This window comes from Meriones unguiculatus, chromosome 20 (genome assembly GCF_030254825.1).
Source record: "Meriones unguiculatus strain TT.TT164.6M chromosome 20, Bangor_MerUng_6.1, whole genome shotgun sequence".
Lineage (NCBI taxonomy): Eukaryota > Metazoa > Chordata > Mammalia > Rodentia > Muridae > Meriones > Meriones unguiculatus.
This window is the reverse complement of record NC_083367.1, coordinates 28,287,908-28,311,394: the sequence shown is the minus strand read 5'-3', so window position 1 is coordinate 28,311,394 and position 23,487 is coordinate 28,287,908. Positions and strand designations below refer to the sequence as shown.

General features: G+C 40.1%; 1 protein-coding gene across 7 annotated transcripts in view; it reads right to left on the bottom strand.

Moving 5' to 3' along the window:
• Positions 1-23,487, bottom strand: part of Ptprk (protein tyrosine phosphatase receptor type K) — a 515,071-nt gene that overhangs the window by 322,973 nt on the left and 168,611 nt on the right. For all 7 annotated transcript variants that reach the window (XM_060373717.1, XM_060373711.1, XM_060373712.1 and 4 more), the window contains exon 3: positions 3,664-3,935. In XM_060373717.1, the coding sequence (XP_060229700.1) occupies positions 3,664-3,935 (272 nt within the window). The remainder of the gene's footprint in view (positions 1-3,663; positions 3,936-23,487) is intronic.

Here is a 23,487-nt window from a genome sequence, read left to right as displayed (position 1 = left end):
CCTCCCTCCCTTCCTCCCACTGAAAGAAACCCTTCCCCTGATACAGCCTAGTGAACAATTCTTCTAACCCAGAGCATTGCCATTTGCCCACCCTTACCTACAAAATGAAAGGGAAATGCAAATGAAGTGAGAAGTCCCTGGCAGTGTGGAAGGTGCTGACAGTGACTAACAAATGGACAAAACCAGTAAACACAACAGTATTCACAACATTGAGACAGAGTCACAGTGTTTGGACTCTGCAACTTTAACATGTATGTATATGTACTTTACACTTTATATACATGTAGTTTATTATAGATACTCTATAACATACTATAATGTTACCTCTACAAGATATATCTAAGGTGAGCCCAGTATAGACAGATAGGGACTGATAAAAACTGAAGTTCTAAGAAGTATGGCAGAGGCTGCACACCCCTGGACCTCTAAAGGACGGCTGGCAGCAGGCTCGTCCTGCCTCCATAGCCATCCTTTAGAGGCTGTTGATTCAGGTGTGGGCGCACTTGACTTAAGTCACAATCTTTTTAGATCCCAAACCGGCGGGATCTCTGGTATCTGGACTGTGGCAGTCTCTCCACTGCCAAAATATCAGCTCAGTACATGTGAACACCATTCTCAAAGGGACGTAGGGTCTCCTGTCCGTTCTTTCATGCTTTCCAATCCGAAAAGAAAAGATGGACAAAATGGATCGCAGGAGGTCTGTGTTTGTTTCTCCTGGAATGACCAGGAAAGGCACTTGTTAGATTGTTTCATTTCAAACCCTGCCCAAAGCCCTGTATTGTTCACCACAGATCATTTTTCGAGATTAAAGACGTGCCCCGCAAGTGAATGGAAAGCAACAAATTAAGTCTCCACTAACAGTTTTGCAAGATATGTATGTACTTCATCTGGCTGCCTCATTTAGTGATAACTTCACAGTTCAGTAGGAAAATAATGGGTTTAATACCTAAGCAGAACTCCCTTCCCGCACACAAGACAGTACCAGTTTCCAGAGTGAAGAATGTTACTGTCTTAGAAATGTAGCACATCTGTAGTTACAAAGTAATCATAGATTATATTTCCAAAAAAAAAGGTCTTTGTGAGGTTTTTTGATTTTTTTTTGTTTTTATTTATTTGGCAATCAGTTTAAGAATCTTCCGTACTACCTTGAAGCCTAGAATATGCCATAGCATCTTTCTATCATGACACAAAAAGTAAAGGTAAATATGGTAATTTCTATCAGTGTGCTTGAAGACAACTACTGTTCTTTAGACAGATGCACACCAGCTTCTTATATAGTATGTGCTACTATGATGACTGCCGAAATATAAAATTCATATCTGCTTCTTCCATTCAACAATGGAGAGCGTGTACTCAATGCATTTCTCTACTTAAGCTGGCTAGAATGTAATCACAGTTTGCCATTCTTCTGTAGCCAGTATTTCATGAAATGGACCAGCCGTGAAGATTAAGGATGGGCAGAACAAGTGGATTTCTATATGAACTGTTTAAAAGAAGATGAAGGAATGCCACAACCTCAAGATACCTCTTCCTGGTAAACCTAAAAAAAAATTTTTTTTAAGTGACACATTTGAAGGTCTCAGCTAAATCAATTGCTGATTTAGGCAATAATGCATTCCTTTTTCTTTCTCTAGGAAAAAGGTTTTCTTTCTCACTTTTTTTCTAAAATTACTTTCATTTTTTTTCAAACATAAAAAAGTTCTGGTATCTTAAGTACCTCACTGAAAAGGCTTGAATATTCCTTGGTTTCCTTCCTATTTTTCATTCCTAATTTTTAAAGATTCAAACTATAGGAGGCTGGAAAAATGGCTCAGTGGTTGAGAGCACTGACTGGTCTTCCAGAGGACCTGGGTTCATGTCCCAGCACCCATATGGGCAGCTCATAACTGTCTGTAGCTTTTTCCCCAGGAGATCTGACACCCTCACACAAACATAGATGCAATCAAAACGCCAATGTACATAAAATGAAAATAAATTAAAAAATTTTCAAACTATAGCTCAGCTGGCCTTGAATTTAAAGAGCATTCCTCATCTATCAGGTTCCTGAACACCAGAATAACCTCTAGGAGCTATCAAACTCAATTTGGGGAGGTTTGCTCCCAGAGAACAAACTGTTTAAGTCCCAAGTTGGAAGGCAAGTCTAGTTAGCTTTTTTTTTTTTTTTTTTAGATATTTTTATTTTATGTTTCTAAGTGTTTTGCCTATATGCATGTATATGTTCTGTGTGTACATGCCTGGTGCTTGCAGAGTCCAGAAGAGGGCTCTGGATCCCCTGGAACTGGAGTTGTGTATGATTGTGAGCTGCCTTGTGGGTTTTGGGAACTGAGCCCAGGCCCTCTGCAAGAGCAGTAAGCACTCTTAACCTCCAAGCCATAGTTAGCGTTTTGTAGCACAATAAGGTGGTCCATTTCATACAAAAGACCAAAAATCAATCATGTAAATCTCTCCAAGAGGAATCTCACACCTGGCCTCTGATAATCAGTACTTACAGCCAACTGTGTCTTCTCAAATGGAGACTGTCAATAGCTAAGTAACCTATCAAAACTGCACAGGTAACAAATAGGACCTAGAGCGTCTGTAGGATGCTCTAGGTCCTCAAAAACAGATGCTTTCCCAGCAAAGAGGAACACTTTTCTATTAAGCAACAACAGAAGCTGCTAGCACCTAATGAAATGTGCTAAAATTTCCACAAGACAAGCATCCTGAAAATGAGGACCTTAACTTTTCACCAGGCCCATGATGCAGGTGATGGAGAAACTCGAAAAACCGAGGAAGGGGATGCACTGTTGTTTTATAGCTAATGAGTAACAACCATATAGAAAGGGGTCCCTTTTGAAATACTTGAATGAAATAATCATACCACTGGCTGTTTTGGAATACGCTGGTACGTAAATATACTCTCATTAGCTCTGTAATAAATCATGAAGAGGTAGATCTTCTGAAAGGTTTAAACTTCACATCTAACACAAGCTCTGAGTTCTTACAAAAGATCATGTATTTGTAGGCATTAAGCCTGAAAGCCTGTGTGATGTCTTCAAGCTGGTACGTGGACTTCTTTCTTAAACTCAATCACAGGACACTAAAGTGGGAATTAACATTACTTATCGTGTCTTCTAATCAGAATCAGATGAAGCCTTCCAAGAAAAATCTTCCAAAGGCTTTTATAGACAACCTATCTTTTTTGTTTGATTTTTTTTTTAAATATCCCATTAAGAAGAAGAATCAAATGCTACCACCTCAAGACAGCATATTTCACAAAACTCTTATCTCCTATTCATTTCTAAAACGTTATTGTCAGGAAATCAGTAAACCAATCCGGTCAGAATATTGCAGTCTAATGGAAAAAAAAAAAAAAAAAACAAAACAAAACAAAACTATTTCTTCCTGCACAGAGACATAGAAATATGTGCATCAAAATCAGAAGTAGCCTTTTGCCAAGAAGACGACGAAGTGTGAGCTGAACTACTGTTTTCTATGCATAAAAAATATTTTCTCTACTTAGAAGGTTCTGCGGCAACATTCAAACTCCTCCTCAAGAATGAGGAGTTGAGAAACAAGAGAGAGGGGCCCTACCACTGCAGGACCAGTATTTATATCTATATTTTCCACATATAAAGAGACCCAGTCCATGAAAGCACAAGCCACAAAATCCCAGATGGTTACCTGGTATTCATTGGGCCAAAAGGTGCTCACTGCTAACTCAGCCCGAAGCCAATCTCTACCCGTGTGTCCAGTCACATTCCAAATTGGATTTGCAAGTGGTCCTTTATTCACCCTAACTAGGATGTTCAAAGTGCCAGGGTTCAGCCCCTTCTGGCTGTATAACAGGTAGCTGAAATCAATGCAGTGAGTGTCGTTCTCCTTCATGGTAGGCAGCTGAAGTCGGGCTTTTTCTCCAGGATCATGATTTGAGGAGTCCACAACCATATAGGAACCTGAAATGACATTACAAATAACAGAGCTAAGAAAGCTGATGAGCCAAAGAGAGCCTACAACTATGAACAGACACTACACCAGGAAAACTTTAATTTTAAAATTTAATGTTGACCGTAAAAAAATATCAGCCGAGATATAATGTGAATCCACTTCTTACTAACTTTGCACAGACTAGACACAAGAATTGATTCTTTTCTATGGCTTGTAATTAAACCTGTTTTATAACATAGAAAACTGAGGCATCATTACTGACTTGGCGTAATATGGTAGACCAGCAGGAGGCCGATTCTAGTTCAAAACTCTCTAAAATTTCTCCAGTCCTACCAAACTGCAAGTTTCTGAAAAATAAAACTAGTAAACTGATTGGTCTGATATGCACAGAAAGTACTTTCTTCTTTTTCTTTCTCCCTCAACAAGAATGTTAAGGCAGAGAAATGGAAGACTGCAGGAAGTGAAATATCTTCCAACTTCAAATACCAACATTTTTGTTTTTTCAAGTCACATGCCTTTTTTCAGTTTCTAACTACTGAGAAAAACAAGTCATGAGGTGAGAATACTTTGTAGAGTGAGTATGAGGGCTACTATTCAACTTTTCTTTTTACATTTTAAAATTTTTTGTGTGTGTACATGTAGGCAGGGCATGTGGGTGAAGTCAGAAGGCACTTGAAGGAGTCAGTATTCTCCTTCCAGTACGTGGGACCTAGAAATCAAGGTCAGGTCTAATACCGGGTACCAAGCTCTTTTACCCACTGAGCCAACCTGCTGCCTCTAAAGCACAGCTTTTCTAAAGCTGACACTAATACATAGTTGATGCACTATGGTCTCAAAATGTCAGCTCATTGACATTACCTCTGAACCCAATCTGCAACGACCACCATGCTCTTCTAAAGCTTCGAAACCAAGCATGAAGGCACTTTGACTGAGTAACTATTCTTGCCCTCTCTTCCTGAAATGCAGAACTAATCTTCTCTATTCTATTCTGATACATAACTTACACAATGATATACTAAAAGCTCAATGACTACTGGTCTACATATCTCGATTAATATACAAGCTGGTGTTCAAAGCATCTCAGAAAGAAAGGCTTCAACTATATAAGAAATCAAATACAATTCCCACTGGAGAGGACCTTTGTGATCCCCAGCTTAATGACAATGTTTTCTAGTTCTTCAGTACAGTCAAGTACAGAATACACATACTATATTAATAGTAATTCCTGTTATTGTTTACTTGTTTCCCAGTATTCATGTTCTCTTATAAGCTGAAGTTACTTTTAACTTGATTCTCACAGACAGTACATTAATAGAATAAAAAACAATCATCTGTGTATTCTTGAAAACATTTAACAAAAAGGGAAGAAAAAAAAGAAAAAAAAAAAAACCCAGGATATTCTGGATCCCTACCTAATTTTTGGAAGAAGAATATTTTATTCATGGCTATTCTCATGTTCTTAACATCAATAACTAAGTTCTCAAACTCTCTTTCTGATTCACCAATTTGCATTAGACAAATGCAAATGACCAGGCCTGAGATCCTAGAAAAGCTATACATCATTGCTGGCCTGTTTCTCCACTGATAGAGCATTTTACAAGTAAATTATGTATCTATTTCTACAAGTTTAGCTTCTGACTACCAATTTCAAAATGCAGAACTCAAAAGACTTATTAGCTTCCTAATAGTAATTTTCTTCTATCATAAAATAAAGTTTGGAGTAAAATACGCTTTGTGTCACATTTTTAAAGTGCATTATATTTACCATTAAGACCATTTAGCAATTTTCAGCCATTTGCATTTTAAGCTACAACCATTTTCTTATTAAAGGAATGGAGTGAACAAACGCTAGTCATCATTAGTCTGTACCAATTTGATCATTAGAAAGACGAAAAGTCATGAAATAAAAGCTTAGCCTAACTATTTCAGCACTTTAGTGGCACTCAACACAGGTTAAATAATGAAGAAAATTAGTGCTGATAACTCACTTCTGTGGAATGGTTGGGATAAATAGTCTTATTTACAAGGAGCCCTACACGGCCCCGTTGGCTGAGTTCTGTGCATTAATAATGCACATACTGAGCAGTTCTGCAAAGGAGGAAACGAGCAGGAACAACTGCACGCCCCATCTATTGACTTGATACAGTGGCAATTTACACAGCTGGCTGCGGTCTAGCTGAGCCTGGTACACAGACTTTCCTCCATCAACCTAAATGTAGCCAACAATGTGTTCTTACCAACTTCTAAAGACTGCTTCCACAATCTCTGGGAACAATTGGCCCTCTATACCTACAGTCTGAAAATTTTAAACACCTACGTCCCTCACTATTGGTGTTAAAAAATCAAAACTTATTTACTGTTTTTCTGGTTCCTTCAGTTTCAAGTTAAGTGTTCAGTAGTGTTTTATGAAAGCTCAGCTATCTGAAGGAGTAATATTGTCAAGTCACACATATCTGGTAATGTTTCTCTAAATGTAACTTTTTAATGTGGGGTTAATATTCTTCATGGTTGCATGAGCAAAGGGTTCTCCAATTCATCACTGAAGGAAAAGCACTAAAACTTACGAGTTTGCCTTATTTTTAAGTAGTGCAACTCTTTGGAGAACAATCCAGCAATAAGAAGGAAAATCTTGAAAGACATATGTGCCCACTAATGTGGTAACTCAAAATTAACAAATGTGCACTAGAAAAAGGCATATATAAATGAACAAAGATGCAACTGAAAAGATAACACATCTCATATTGATTAAAATGGAAAAAAATAAAAGAATTCTAAATATCCAATAATATACAATTAATAGTTTTGGACAATGAGTTTGATTAACAATGATGTGGTCATTAAGAATATCATTTAAATCTGACTTTAGTAGGTATCCATATTATAGTAGGTGAAACTATTCAGGTTATAAAATAATAGATCTATGAGGTTAGCCTGCCAACCCTGTGACAAAACACCTATGAAGATCAACTAAAGGGAGGAAAGATTTATTTTGGCTAATGGTTTCAAAGGTTTCATTCCACTTGGTGTCACCACCTTTGGCAGGAAGAGTATAGAAGAGCTATTGCTGAATGAGACCAAGAACAAAATACATGTCTAAGATAACACTGTCCGTAAACCTCACTATAGCCTGGCCCTACCTCAAAATAATTCACACAACAAGGGCATCAAGGGACCAATCAATCAAAGCTCTCATAGTCCAGACATGTTCCCAAGCCCCACCCTTCAACATGCTGCCATGGGAACCAAACTGCCATAGCGAGCATCTTTGAAATTATTTTATTAAAGCAGTAGAGGAACATTTATAAGTAACGTATTCCACGCACATTTACTTTTACACACTCACACATGAACACTGAGACTGGAAAAATAAAAGACACAGAGCCAAATGCTGAGTGTAATAACAGTAGAGCAGAAACTGGCTTGATATTTTCGCCTATTTACATGTTCTGAATCTTTTAAAAGAATACATAAATGCCATCATCATAAATTAAAGAATAATAGATACTTAATACAAGCTACTGGCTACTTAAAAGGTCCTCACTGCCACAAAAAAAGCAAGTCTTTTATTCACAAACAACTTTGTCTAATGCATAGGTGCACTATATCAATGGACCTATATTAAGAACATTTTACCTTTAAGTTACACTTTTAACGTTATCACTACTTGTGGTTATCACACTGAGAAGAAAGATACAAATCCCCATGCTTTACCCAAAACTCTTCTGTGTATATATGAAGTGGTATATATTTTTAGAATTTGGTATGCCAACATAGTTATTTCACTAGCTAGTTACACACAATACTTAAGATTCCTTAAAAATTAAGGGATAAACTTAGAAGCCACATATTTGCAACTTCTTGGCTTAAAGTGCTTGGGTCATTTAACCCTTCACGCCTTACACAGATCCCCTTTCCTACTATGACACGCCTATCGAGAATTTTTTCTCTTCACACAAAATACTACTTTCTCTCCCAGAACAGGCTCACGGTTTGTGCAATTTTTTATGCTAGTGATTAATTATATGTGGTGTTTTTATGGACATTTTAATTAAGTGCCATGGGGATTCTTTCTAAGGGCCTTCCTATTTCAAGACAGTAATAATAAGGAGAAGCAACAACACAGCACAGGAAGCAAAGGTGCTCCCTACAAGCCTGATGACCTGAGTTCAACGGCAGAACTCATAAAGTGGAAAGAGAAGACTGACTACTACTAGCTGTGCTCTGGCTGACACGTGTGTGCATTTGCATGCACACCTGCACACATACACACAAATCCATTCCATTAAAAAAAAAGAAAGATAGCATTCTCTCGCATGACCGATCTATCCTAAGGGTGAAGTCACATGGTACACAGTGTAGAAAAATACCACACATGAGAAGATAAGATCTTTCCAACATTCCACAAAGAACCCTAGAATAACCTGGTGACCATGGGGGTGGGGGTCGGTGGGGAAGAGGAGAGATGACTATTTAGCTTAGCTTTTCTTAAAGAAGGTTTGGATGAGCTCCTTGGGCTGGACTGGGTCCACGGCTGCAAAAGAAGCAAGGAAAATCTCTGTGAAAGAGAATGTGAGATGTGGGGCATGCAGAATGCCAAAGTGAAATGGGCACCAGCAAAGAGAGACGCCACAGGTGGCGACCAGGACACACTTTCGGCTGGAAGCTACTGAGTCACTCGGGGTTTCTTCCACATAGCACAGCCAGCTGTGCAGCGTCCACAAGAGAAAAAGAAGAGGAGCCTGTTCACGCAGGAAAGGAGGCACTTTCCTGATTCAAAAAGTCTAGTCTCTGCCTTCTCCTGATGAAAGCGCCATGCCAAGTATGAATGAGAAATGAGCCACAGGAGAGATAGCAAACCATGCGGGTGGAATTCTGAAGCCATAAACTACAAGTGTACATGTAGGCGCACATGGTATTCATTCAAATGTTTTAAATAATACCTATAATGAATTATTTTGATGACTGATTGGATGGCAAGGTGGTCATGAGGCTGCCACCAAATGCCCCAGACTGTAAAAACAATAAAATCAAACCTGTATTTGGAATTGATTTAGGCAGTTCTGAGAAACAAAATCTTGATGGAATAGTGCAAGGTTTGAAGGTGTGAACCTAACATTTTTATTAGAGTCACACTGCTCCATATAGTAACACATGTATATAAAAGTCCTATGTTAAGTATGGCTCCTCAGTGTTTTCATTTCAGAATGCATATACACAGTCAATGTACTGAGGTTACCTGGCTCGGTGGGTAAAAGACCTTGCCAAACAAACCTGAAGACTAACCTTCAGTTCCCAGAGCCCACACAAGGATGGACGGGGAAAACAAACTCCACCCAGTTTTCCTCTAACTTGCAGTCACACAATGTGGACAGGAATGCACAATTTAATCAATTATCAACAGTGGATCAATTTCTAAGTTCTGTCAACACTATATAACAGCAGTTCTCAATCTGCGTATCAAGATACCTTTGGCAAGCCTCTCTCTCCAAAACTAGTGACATTATGATTCATAACAGCAGCAAAATTGCAATTATGATGTAGCAACAAAAATAATGTTATGGCTGTTGTATTAAAGGGTTGGACCATTAGGAGGGTTAAGGACCACAGTTGAGAATTGATGTATCTATTCGACCTTGCTTTCATGCTGGATATTACACTCACGGCCCTGGACTTGACAGGCAGGCGCTTTCTTCTACTGAGTTGAGTCTCCAAACAAACAGTTCAACCACAAAGTAAATAAAATAACACCTGGAAAACAATTACTAATTTGTTTAACAACCACAGCCCCATCATTTTTGTATGAAAAAAATAACTATATTTTATCAAAGATATCGGGCACTGTTTTTACTTTTTTCAAATACTAACATTGGACTGAATAAAGCCACTCAGATTCTTATTTTCATATCTTCCTGCAATCTGACTAGATATACCCATGAGAAAATGAGAGTTAGCAAAACATGTAGTGCTCCTGGGAAATTAATTGGACCTCATGAGTCCGCTAAAAGGGTCTGTTCTGGGAATCTTATAGACTGAACCCTGAGCCATATGCACAGAACGGGGTATCTTTAAATACTTGCACAGTTCTTCGTTCCTCCTGCTCCATCAAGAAATCACTGATGCTACCTTGAGCCTATCTGCATTCATTCAGTCCATGTGGTACAGAAAGATCACTAAGGAATAAAACTCATAAACAAAGTGCTGGGCATCTAACGATTAAAAATCAAACAAGCTAAATGTTTCTGTAGTTCTGTATGAACAAAAGGATATTTTAACTATCTCCAGAGGGACACAAAAGAGATGAAAGGATACACACACACACATATACACACACGCACATCCCTTATACTACATCTCATTATATCCAATGAGAAAAGAAAGACTTGAAAATAGGCTTATGTGAGTTTTATGAAGTTTACTAGAAGTTTAGGCTGGAAGAGCTAGAGTGCAGCACTATCTTGAGTCTGAAGGTCTATAAAGGTGAGTCGATGGCAGAAATGCCTGTCTAGACTGAGACTAAGAGCCGAGGGAGTAGAGTGTGTGCCTTCCCATCTAATTGAAGTGTGAAGGCAAGACAGGTGCCCCAGCTCCAGGGGCCCAGAGTAATCTGTTCTCTTTCATTCTATTCAGATCCTCAGTGCTCTGGGTGGGGCTTACACGAATCAGCTTTCTTTAGTCTATCATTTCAAGGGCAAAGCCCATGTAGACACTGGCACACCTGGGAAAACTTTTAACCAAATATACAGGCATACTCAAAATGACAGATGAGTTAAACCACCGCAAAAGGACTTCTTCCATTCTAGGAGCACACCATCAGAAACTCAGATTGTTACTATGAAGAGGGAGACAGAGAAAAATAAGTAGTTTTCCTTTCCAGTAAGGCACATGCTTTTGTGTATTCTTTAAGACTTTCTGAAGAGCTACGAGGCACCAATGTAGTGAAAAGTCACTTTGCAGCACTCAGTTAGATTTTTCCCCATATAAAGAAAATAAATGCTGGAAATCTGGTATGCAAAAAACTAAGGACAACATTTGGTAATAGTTTCATGCCCAGACAGGTTAGGAAGCAAACACCACGATATCAGGCCAGAATTAATAAAAGTGCTTGATATGTGAAAGCGAGGCTTCACCCCAGCACCCGTATGAAAAGAGCTAAGCACAGCTTCCAAAAGAGCTAAGCACAGCTTCCAGTGTAACTGCAATCCCACTGATGGGGGACAAAGGGACATCAAGATGGCTGAGGCTTACTGCCCAGCCAGAGTAACCTTCTCTTGATACAATTAAGGCAGAGAGCAATGAAGCCGGACAGCGGACACTGTCATCTGGCCTCTGAACACTGCCCTTACGTGAATGTGTCACATGCACACAGAAACACACATGCACACATGAACACATGCACACACACAAATGAGCATTGGAGTTTGGAGTGAAAATGGAAGTCAGTTTGGCCACAGTTTGATGATTCTTTTTCTTTATTTGAAAATTAATCTTTCTATGTATTTGTTACTATCTATCACCTATGACTTGAAGGCAAAGAAAATAGACTACTTATAGTAAGATTTTTACATCTTTTCACTTCTTTTCTTTTTTAATCTTTTCATTTCTTTATAGGCCTCTTTCCTCATCACCTTCTTTCACCTAACTATGTGGAGACATTATAGACCAGGGAGTAAAACTAAGACATCATTAGTGACACTGATTTTCCCCGTTTCCCTAACTTTGTCACAAAATTTACCACCAATTCCTTTTGCTTTCTCCACTACATTTACCAGACTCTGATCCTAAGGACAACAACTAAACTAGAATGGCATCATAATGGTTTCGTGATTTCCACACTAGCATCCCCACACTATTTCTGACTGCTATCCGCACCTCTTAAACTTACACTTAGCTTCTCCTTCTCCTCAGGTGACAGTAAGAATGAAATCTAAACACTTTCACTGATGGTTTTAACAGGACCACACTTGTTCTCTCTAGACTTTTGGTCCATGTCCTTTAACATTCTCCACACACAATGGGATTTCCTCTGTTCTAAAGAAATGCATGGGATGGGATGGGATGGGATGGGATGGGATGGGATGGGATGGGATGGGATGGTGCTTGCCTCACTCTTTTTTGTTTGTTTTTGTTTTGTTTTACAAGAAAGGGTTTCTCTGTATAACATTGGCTGTACTGAAACTCACTTTATAGAACAGGCTGGCCCTGAACTCACAGTGATCCACCTGCCTCTGCCTCCCTGAGCACTGGGATTACAGGCACGTGCCACCATGCCCTGTACCTCACTCTTTCCAAACTGGATTTTCTTTGGATTGGACTTCACACTTTGGGATGGCTTGTCTCTTTATCACTAGGCTTTGGGTAAACCATCACCTACTGGATATAGCCTTCCTGCCTCTGATGAGACACTGGCCCCTTCTAAGTGTTAACAAACCAGGTTTTGTTAAACCCCTAACGTCCAGTGTCTCTTGATGAAATTAACCAATTTGCTTATCTGATCAAAAAGCTCTGAGAGAAGTTGGGGTTACACTGTCCACCCAAAAGTCCATAACAAAGTCTAGAGAATTCAGAATGCATCTGAATTGCCACATATAATGAATTTAGACACTTGTCTACTACTGTGACTTCTCTGAGAAGCGTTCTAATATCAGAAACCACTTCTGTCCCCTACCTCAGCCCCTGCCAGGGGGACTATTAAAAATTGGGAAGCTTAACCAAATACAAGAAAAAACTAAAGAAAAAAATTAAACATAATTGTTTTTAGAATCAGCAAAAAAAAATGGCGGAGGGGGATTTGAAATGACATTTATCTCAGTCCCATAAATTCCTCCAAATGACTCCACTCTTGGAAAGACTGGCATCAGAACCTTCATTTTTATGTACCGAGAACATGGCCTATTGGTGATTTTTCCAAGCTTGTGCATTCTATTATTCCTTAAGATAATATTTCACTTGTAATGAATCTTTCCCACTATATCACACAGTTTATTTCTACAGATAAAATAAGACTTAGGTTATAAAATATCTGGATACAAAAGGCAACTACTACTTCAAATTCCAGAACAAGAGGACTGAAATCACAGCATGGAAAATTTCAAGGTCTGCCACATCCAATCTTCCAGTATTCAGGCTTCCTCTCCTGCCTTGAGGTATCCTAACTGCTTCAACAATACTCTCACAGGTAAAATTCCTCTAGGTGCCCAAAGAAGGCCTCTGCATTTACATTTGAAACTGGAAAAACACCTTGATTTCACAGATCAACTAGGAAAGTTTTCATAGGACAGTAAAGGAGCAGGAAGAGAGAAGAGCAGGTAGGGAGACAGTAAGAGAGAGAAGGCAGAGCAAATAAAGGGAGGGGAGGAGAGAGGGTGAGTATAGACGAAAGAAAAAGAAACATTTTCTAAACTTGATCAGTGGTTTTCTTCATACTCCTCTGCATGGCATAGAAAACCAAAGCTAATGAATACTATATTGGTTAAAGTCATAGGTCATGTGCTTATTAACTTAAGTGATTTATCCACTTTGCTCTCTTAGGAAGACATCAGTTTTCTGTGCTTTTGCACAACTATTTACCTATGCAAATCACTTAACCTGCTCCTGCCTCAACTCCCCTGTCTTGGAAGCACCTCACCCTGAGGCTGGCAGGGAGAACTGAAAAGTGCAGTCCCTGTTGGGTGGCTGAGCGAGATAATGAAATTTTCCTTGCAAATGTTGTCTTTGCACATATTCATTCCCTTCTGTACGACACAGTATGAAGAATCAAACCAGAAACGTGTGAGAAGCACATTCTCAAAGGATACAGCCGAGATGACAGTGTTAAACACTGGAATACTTGTAAACTTCAGTCCTGTCACTTACCACAGCCTTTCTCAGTCCTTCCCCTCACAGCTCTGTCCTCCCAGCCCAGCCCCCTTCCCATATCTTTCTGCTTCTGTTGGTCCTTCCCTCCACAATCTTGTTGTTTGATGCCATCCTGTTAATTCTCCTTGCCAGCTCTTTCTTCTCCTCTGAACTGCTCCTTTTTTCTCTCCAATCTCTGCATCTTCCTGATGCTCTGTTCTGAGACACATACACACACACAACACCAATGTTAAAAAAATTCACTGAAAATTTAAAACTCCTGCTCTAAGACTTCTCCCCATCTCTGTGACGCTGCCTCTCTCCTTTGGCTCTACGACTGGCACCACTTTCATGTGATGGGGTACTGAGATGTTTGGAGAAGGAGCTGCTAACAAGAAAAGCAACTTGAGAGGGAATAATTACAGCACATTACCTAAGGAGAGTCTTTGTCCTGCAGAGAGCTTTGGAATTGCTGCTTGCCTTTTCACTGAAACCAGCATAGAATGCACAAGGAAAGGAAGGCTTTGCATCATGCAGTCCCTGGCAAGTGACTGTGTAAAGATCAGACCAGCAATTCCAGCCTGTCAGTGTGACATAGCTCATCATCGTTCATAATGAAAGCCAGAGCTGCAGGTCAGAAAATGAGAGCCTGCTGCTTCTCCACTGTCCACCCAGAAATGTTATCTCTAAAGTCAACATCCTCTACTGAGCAGACACTTTATGTCCGAAGGCACAAAAACTCAATTCTGAGGTACTAGAAGAAAAACTAACAACCACTGCTGGCTACTCAATTATAACTGTTGTAATGATGATAACTGCTCCTGAATAAGTCAGAGGCAGGTAATGATCTGTCAGAGGAGCTTGTGTTGAACTGTTTCCCAACTGAGCTTTCAGATTTGAGACTAATGAGGTTACAGAAGCAGAGTTAACCAAGCAAACTGAGAAGTTCCTTCCTTTCTTAATTCAATGAACAAAAATTATTAATCATAATGGAATACAATCCATAAAAGGGTCAGTTAAAAATAGCATTTTCTTCATCACTGTCCTAATGAAAGAAATTCCTGTTTCTGAAGATGTTAAGGATTCAAGTACTCAGACTCAAAAGCTAGACCAGGGTCGTAGCACTTGCTGAGCAAGTTGAAGACGAAAACTCACATCTCCAGAAGGCAATTTTATAAAAGTTGGATGTGGAATGTAGTTCTAGCCTTGGAAAGCAGAGATAGTAGATTCCTGGATCAAGGTGGATAGCTAGGCTAATCCATCCATGTCAGAGAGGTCTGGATTCAAATGAGAGACTCTACCTCAAATAAGGTCTTTACCTTTTGGAGGAAGGTTTCTGGTGTCACTTCTGGTCTCCAAATGTGTACAAGGTCATGCACTTACATCTACACACATGCAAATATGTGTGTAGATGTAAAAGTGTACACATGTGTAAAAGTGTACACATGCACTGACACCCCACCACTACCCAAAGACAGACAGACAGACAGACAGACACATAGATGATAGAGAGAAAGACTGACAGATAGATAAATTAGATACCCAGATAGATGATAAATAGATAATAGATGATTGTTTGATAGATATATAGACTGACACAAGATTGATAGATAGATAGATTGTCCGACAGACAGATGATAGATAGACGATACATAGATAGAATATAGATAGACAGACAGATAGATGATAGATTGAGAGATAGATAGACAGACGATAGAGAATACATTAAGAACTCAGGGTCTGATAGATCATATACCCAAATTAACAGGCCAAGTCATTCCCCATCCCAATGTCTGCCTGTTTATCATGTATCATATTAAATAGAAAAGAATAAAAGAGCCGTATCATAGTGAAGATTACAGAATTAGGAACAATAGGATGAAACATTAGGATGCAAGACACCCAAGTGTCTTCACATGGCCTCCATATGCACACACACGCACACACATACACACACACACACACACACACACACATCCATACAAGCACATAATATGCATAGCACACACATAAGAGAAAGGGGTGGGACCCAAGATTTCCCCCACAGTTCTGTAAGTCTCCACTAACTTAAGGCAATGCTAGGAGAATGAGTGGTGCCCATTGCCTCAGAGGAGCACAGTAAAGAAGCACACCACCGGCCTCTGGGACAAGTTACACTACTAGTGCGGTCGATCTATTATTCTGTAAGCGTGAAGAGGGGTAGGAAGGACCCACTAAGGCAAAGCTGTTCAGTGATGAAAACCAGAACTGGCTAAGTGAAGGACCAACCGGCTAATATGCCTGCTATTCAAGAAATGGTTTCTTCTGCTACCTCTATTCAAACAGCGACTACTCAGAGCAAGCATCCCTTCTGAACATAACCGAGAAGGCAGCACGCTGGTGATCCCCTCCCCCTCATACGGAAGCTTTCTCTGTCCATCCGGTGGCTCTGATGACTGTGTTCTGATTTCATATATACTGACTTAGGGCTCAACGGGTGAGTGCAAACATTGAGAAACTGTGGACTTTCCGTTCCCACACAGCTTTTTTAAAGCTTCCCTCTGGGGTGTACTGTAGAAACTAAAATAGAAAATTGCTGCCGCCAAAACAAGCAATGGTTGGGTCTGTGGCCAGTGATCAAGCCCAGGTGTCCCCTTAGCTGTCCCTAAGACAGTGGCCTTTCTTCTATGGAAGGAAGGATGGGTCTGGCAAATTTTGGTTTCAAAATTTGATTTTTCACATCGTTCAATGTACTCTAGATACATACTTCCAGGAGCCATTCTTATGCATAAACTAAGTAAAAATATCTCAGGCACAAAGAGTAAGATCAAATATCTGTTGGGAATAACTACAAAGAGAGAGACTTTCAATATTTTCTTCTAAGTAGTTCCACCACACAGTATCTCCCAAAAATTGTGTGACCAAAAAAAAAAAAAAAAAAAAAAAAAACAAAAAAAAAAAAACGAGAGAGAATTTTCAGACAGGCAGCAGCTGAGCAACACAGCCAGGCAGACAGTGGTCGCTCACACAGCAGTGATATGGACTCACCAGAAATCAGCCAAAGATTCTGTAAGCTGAGGGGAGGCTCTGGAACCCAGGCACCCAGGTAAGGACAATGAAGTATATCTGGCAATTAAAACTCATAAACCTCCCAGAGTTTATTTGCCACATGTCACCTGAAAGAACTCCCAGATCACAGTGATCATGATTTAAGCCCCATGTCCACTGCATTTGCCACACCCTATTTTTGCATGGAAGCCTTGTATAGTCTTTTTTCCCCTTAAGGAAAAGGGATCGCCATTCTTGTGTTCTCCATGAATTCGCATAACAAATTACATACATTTTCGGGTAAGAAAGAAACTGCATACTCTCTACCTTTTATTGAGACAAGGAAGAATTTTCCAAATGCAGCGGTGAGATACTTAAAGGTTAATGCCTTCCATTACATCTTTTTGCACAGTGACCTATACATGGATGATACTTCATCAACGGAAATGAAGATGTCTGGCTCATGTTAATTAAAGGAACAGCCAAAGATACCAAAAAAATTTCATATATAAGCCATTGGAATGTGTAGGAGCGTGATGCTGAATATGTTAAGTATGAAACACAAAAGAGCAAACAGAGCCAATGAGCTGGCTCAGAAGATAAAGATACCTACTGCCAATCCTGGGGAGCTGAGTTCAATCCTGGGGACCCAAGTGGTAAAAGGAGAGAACCAACTTCTGCAAGTTGTCCTCTGACTCCAGGTACACGTTGTGGTACAAGGGTACACATGCACACATACGCATACACATCACACACACACACAGAATAAAAATTAATTTAAAAAATTTAAATACACATGGCTGGAGAGACGACGCAGCGGTTTAAAGCACTTGTTGCTCTTACGGAGGGCCTGGGTTGAGTTTTCATCACCCACATGGTGGCTATGAACTCCTGTTCCAGGGAATCAGATGCCCTCTTCTGAACTCCACAGGCACCAGGCAAACACATGGTGCATAAACATATATGCAGGCAAAACAATTAATATACATAAAATAAAATAAGGAAATTTTAAAATGGTTTTTAAAAACGTGAAAGAGGCAAGGTTTACCTCTTTAAGTTTAAGTAACCTACTCACACTGAATCTAATCCTAACACTTCAACAATCTCCCTTAGCATCATATTACACTGTCTATCAAAGAAGATGGGAGATTTAAATTACACGGTAATATAATTTAAATATTTTTAAATTGCATGGAAAAAATCTAGTGAGAGTGAATTTTCAGCATGATTGCAAATGGCACTGTGGTGCGTTTTCTTCAGAAGGCATCTTCCACAAGCAAGATGAATTTCATAAGTAATCATATCATACACAAATAGGGGAAAATCAGACTAGAATAACCTATGGGCAGGACAGGCTGGCATGGCTGGGAGGTCATACCAAAGATAAACATGACCTTGCAGAGAGAGTCTGATGGGCGCCCTCTGAAAGGAACACTTATATTATGAGCTGAACAGGATAACTGAGAGCGATCAGTCAACTTCAGAGAAGAAAGTCCATTTTAGGAAACCTCTTTGTGCAACTAACATGGAGCAACTCTAGGTACACTGGACAATAGGTAGGTGTGTAAGACAGAAGGGCAGGGCGTGCCCGAACATACAGTCCTCTCAGGCAAAGCTAAAGGTGATTCATCTTCACCTCAAGAGTCATAAGGAGACATGAAAAGCGTTGAGCTCAGTGAGCTGGAAGTGGAGATTCACATGTTGGACAGTTGTTCTGCCTTCCATCTGGCTCAGAGGCAGGGTGTGGTGGCTCCCAAAGCAGACAGGGAAACAGCTGAAGCCTCTGAGGAATGGAACAGTGGTATTTGGTGGGGGGAGTAGATGACACCTAAGAACACAGGCAGCAGAGACCTGCAGAGGAGGAACAAACGCCATGGAGACACGCAATGGAGTATGGGTATCCAAAGCGCACAGCTTGTGTTCTTGCCCCGGCATCCTAATTCTTGTTTCAGCATCCTATTTTCACGCTCTGAGCCATGGGCAGCAAGGGAAGATAAGTCTAGGGGGAAAGGACAATGCCTGTTCTTCAGTGTAAATAGGCTTCATTACAGCAAATTCAGGAAGGGAGAGGAACCTCCAATTAAAGGAAATTAGAAAGCCTAAAGAATGACAAAAATTTATTCTAGGAGCACTCCAATGTAGAGCCACTATTGTCAGAAGGCAGGAGTGTCCAGGTTAAGCCCAAAAGGGTGTCGCAGTGTATCGGTGCTCTCCACACTACAGAAGAGGTCCCTGCCTCGCCTCCTCCCATGATCCAGTAGCCTCCCAGACAAAACTGTTCCAAGTGCTGTGAAGGATGGAGACTAGGCCACCTACACATACTCTTACCATAAGTTAATGGAAAAGCTGGGTTTTATTTTTTTTAGGGGGTTGTTCATTTGTTTACTTCTTTCTGCGTGTGCTAACTGGCTGTTGTCAATTCAACACAAACCTAGACAAGCAGGGAGAGGTAATCTTAGGAAAATGCCTCATAAGACTGACCGGCAGCAAGTCTGGAGGACATTTTCTTGATTGATGAAGGTTGGTACACCTCACTGTGGGTGGGACAACACCTAGGCAGATGGCCATGGGTCCTATAAGAGGGTAGCAAGTAAGTAGTGCTCTGTTTCTCCAAGAGCTTCTGTTTCCTTTCCTGCCTCAAGTTCCTGTTCTGAGATTCCCACGTCTCTTACCTGGAATACAAAACTGAAACAAACCTTTCCTCCTCTGGATGCTTTTGGTCATGAACTCATATGGAGAATGAATGAATGAATGAATGAATGAATGAATGAATGAATGAGTAAAAGAAATGGCAAACAAAAACAAAAAAATAGTATCTATATGGAAATGGGCATGTATTCTGTTGAGACATTTCAGGGAAGATGAAAGCTGGATATATGAATATGTTTCGACAACGCAGGGAAGATGTTGGCAGTAATATATCTGTCATCTACACATACACACACAGAGAGAGACAGAAACTGACAGATAAACAGACAGATATTCTGTAATATTATTATGGGCGGGTTTTTATTTTTGAAAATATTTCATGGCTGAGGAGATGGCTCAGTGGGTAAGGATTTGTTGTGCAAGCACGAGGACCCAAGCTGGGATCCTAAACAGCCATGTTAAAACTGGACACACGTATGCATAACTTTAAAACCAAAACTAGGAGCAGGGTTGCAGGGATGAAGACAAAAAGATCCTGATTGCTTGTTGGCCAGGTCAAAACAGTGAGCTATAGTTCAGTGAAAGACCCTGCCTCAAACAATGAAAAGGAGTATGATGGATAAAGACTCATGAAATCAACCTCTGCCCTCCATAGGCAAAGTCAGGCAGACATACACATATGAACATACACATTTACTACACACCCACACACATACACACACTCACGCATGCACAAATAAAGTAAAATAATTTTAAATGTAAAGGAGCTATAAATATAAATAAAATATGTAGACAAATTTACTTTTTACCAAACTAATGCAATTAATAGAACACGGAATGTAGCAAACTGATTGGGAATGATAATTTTGCTAACCACAAGAGTCAGAAATGCCACAAAGGGTGTGGAGATGACAGTTATAGGAATATATTTTGTAACTTCAAATCTCATAGCCCATTTCTTACCAAAATGATAAAACTATTAACTATTACTAAAACTATTAACAACTTGGGTGACTTCTGAGACCTCATAGCAGATTCTGTCTAGAACTAGATAAAAAACCTTTAATCTTGAACTCACAAGCACACATAACTAGTTTGGGAACCACAAGCATGTTCACCTTCTATCCCCAGTGAAATACACCCTGAATGGAAGAAGCCATTTACTGATTTATCTCCTCAAACACAAAACCGAAATCCCCCATTGAGCATGTTGTACATTCTTTCTGATCAGCATTCAATTTGAAGACAATGTGTTCTGGGGATGAAAGAATTTACAAGACATGACAACAGGCATATGTTTCTATGGAGGCAAAATTGGAACTAATTGTGACTGAAACACAATCATGATTATCCTCCTCACAGTAATTTTTTCCTGAAATTGCTTTCGGGAACATAGAGAAGCACAAATATATTCTTCTTTACCTAAAAATGGGAGTAAGTACATAAATGTGAAGGGAACAAACAAATTCACTGTGATCGACTGTTTCCCTGCTGGACTGGAACTTCAACACAGCTTAGGTTTATAAAAAGTCTCATGGGGCAACTATACCTATTCCACCATAGGACCTCAGCCTTTCTTGGCACAAGCAAAACTGGCACCAGCAATACAGGGCACAGCGAAAAGACTAGGCTTACCCATCTTTCTAGTTGGCCAATGGTGAATATTTGAACTAACATCCAAAGGTCCAATTCGCCAGAATCATTTACTTCCAAAGCAAAACGGGAAAGAAAGATAGTAAAAAGGGACACAGTATCAAGGACGGTAGTAGGGAGAGATGAAAAGTAGCAGAGGTAGGTGAGATTGGGGGAGGTGCATGGTCTCAGAGGAGAGTGATGAAGAGATGCCTGGTGTCAAGGGCCAGAGCAAAGGAAGGCTGTAAAATGTAATTGTATGACAATAGATTTGTTCAGATGACTTGCAACAAGAATCCATGCCTTCCCTCTGAAAGACTCTACGCAGCAGTGTATCAAAGCAGATACTGAGACTCATGACCAAACTTTGGGCAGAGTGAAGGGAATCTTATGAAAGAAGGGGGAGATAGAAAGACCAGGAGTGGACAAGAGCTCCACAAGGAGAACAACAGAACCAAAATATCTGAGCACAGGGGTCTTTTCTGAGACTGATACTCCAACCAAGGATCATTCATGGATATAACTTAGAACCTCTGCTTAGATGTAGCCCATGGCAGCTCAGTATCCAACTGGGTTCCCTAGAAAGGGGAACAGGGACTGTCTCTGACATGAACTCAGTGGCTGACTCTTTGACCTCCTCCCCCTGATAGGGAGCAGCCTTGCCAGGCCACAGAAGAGGACAATGCAGCCAGTTCTGATGATACCTGATAAGCTAGGGGCAGATGGCAAGGAAGGTGGACCTCCCCTATCTGTGGACTTGGAGAGGGCCATGGGAGGAGATGAGGGAGGGAGGGAGGGTGGAATTGGGAGGAAATGAGGGAGGGGCTACAGCTGGGATACAAAGTGAATAAACTATAATTAATATAAAAAATTTAATTAAAAAAAAAGAATCCATGCTAGAATTTTGTCTTGAACAAGTTATTTTGCCCAAGTAAAAACTGTACCTCAGTCCTTTATCTCACTGTACATGCAGCTAACACTTCACAGCCACTTGAGAGAGGCAAGCCTTAGAGCTCATCACACAAGCTTCAAAAGCACACAGGGCTTCCGGACTTGCTTAATGGTGGCCATTTCTCTCAGGCTCCGTCACACAACAACAATTTCTTTACCGAGTCCCTTCATCCAAGGAGACCCAGTAAATGTGAAATCATTATTGCTTCTACCTTTAGAACCTCACAATGTACAAAAGAGCATGCTCTGTTAATTCCCTGTGGGCATGAAGCAGTTTAAGAAGAAAGTCCTGATTCGGTGTTTTCAGACCTGAAAAAAATAGCAGTCGTCACATTTCTTCACAGACTTCAGCAGTAAAGCTGCACTCTGCACAAATGAACACTATTAAACTCATTAGACAGTGGAACGTCATTTTAGTTTACATCAGTGGTTCTCAACCTGTGGGTCACAACCCCTTTGCCAGTGTCAAAAGACCCTTTCATGGGGGTCACATATCAGATATATTGTGTATCAGATATTGATTATGGTTCATAACAGTAGCAAAATTACAGTTATGATATAGCAACAAAAAGAATTTTATCATTGGGAGTCACCAAAACAAGAGGAACTGTATTAAAGGGTTACAGCATTAGGAAGGATGTAAACCACTAGTCTATGCCCTCACGTTTTTCTAGTTTTTCTAACACTAAATCCTTGCCAGTGCTTCACTGATTAGAAGGACCACCTGGGAAACATGAAACCCTACTCAATAAAAATTATTTTCTGAGGTGTTTGTGGAAGTTATTGTGAATGAGTCTTTCAACTCCAAATGTGCAAATTCTGGAGCTGAGAAAAATCTCTGATAGAAAGAAAGAAAGTTTTCTAGAATATTAAGGCTCCAAAAGTCATTTGTATACTTAGAATAACAATCCATGCAGGTGAGCACTGTAAGAATAACAGCTCTAAGAAGGTGGTAGTGGCACACACCTCTAATTCAGGTATAGGCATTTATGAGTTAGCAAAACACGAGCGCAGGGAAACAAACCCAGATCTTCTGGAAAGGCTGTAAGCATTGTTAACTGCTGAGCAAGCCATCTCTCCAATCCCATGGCTGCATTTTTAACTGCTTGACAAAGTACACAAGGGCAACATCATTACCTGCCCCAGTGCTGTTGCAATAAACAGAGCATATCTTAAGGTCAGCACCACCTGCAAGTCCAAGCACAGAATGAACTCTGCCATCAAGCCAACCTTGCCAACTGCCAAGGTAAACATGTTTCTTGTGGCACGTCCACCGATACTGCTTCCTGTCTTCCTGACTAGGAAACCTCTCATCACTTAAGTCTCTAGAATTACACTGACTTAGGACACATTAGGATGCTTGAGCTAAACTCACAAACAACTGCAGATCTACACTAAACAAAAGATGTTAAAGCAGGAGGTGAAAAGCACAACATATGAGGACTGAGTCAGCAAAAGGAGCACTAC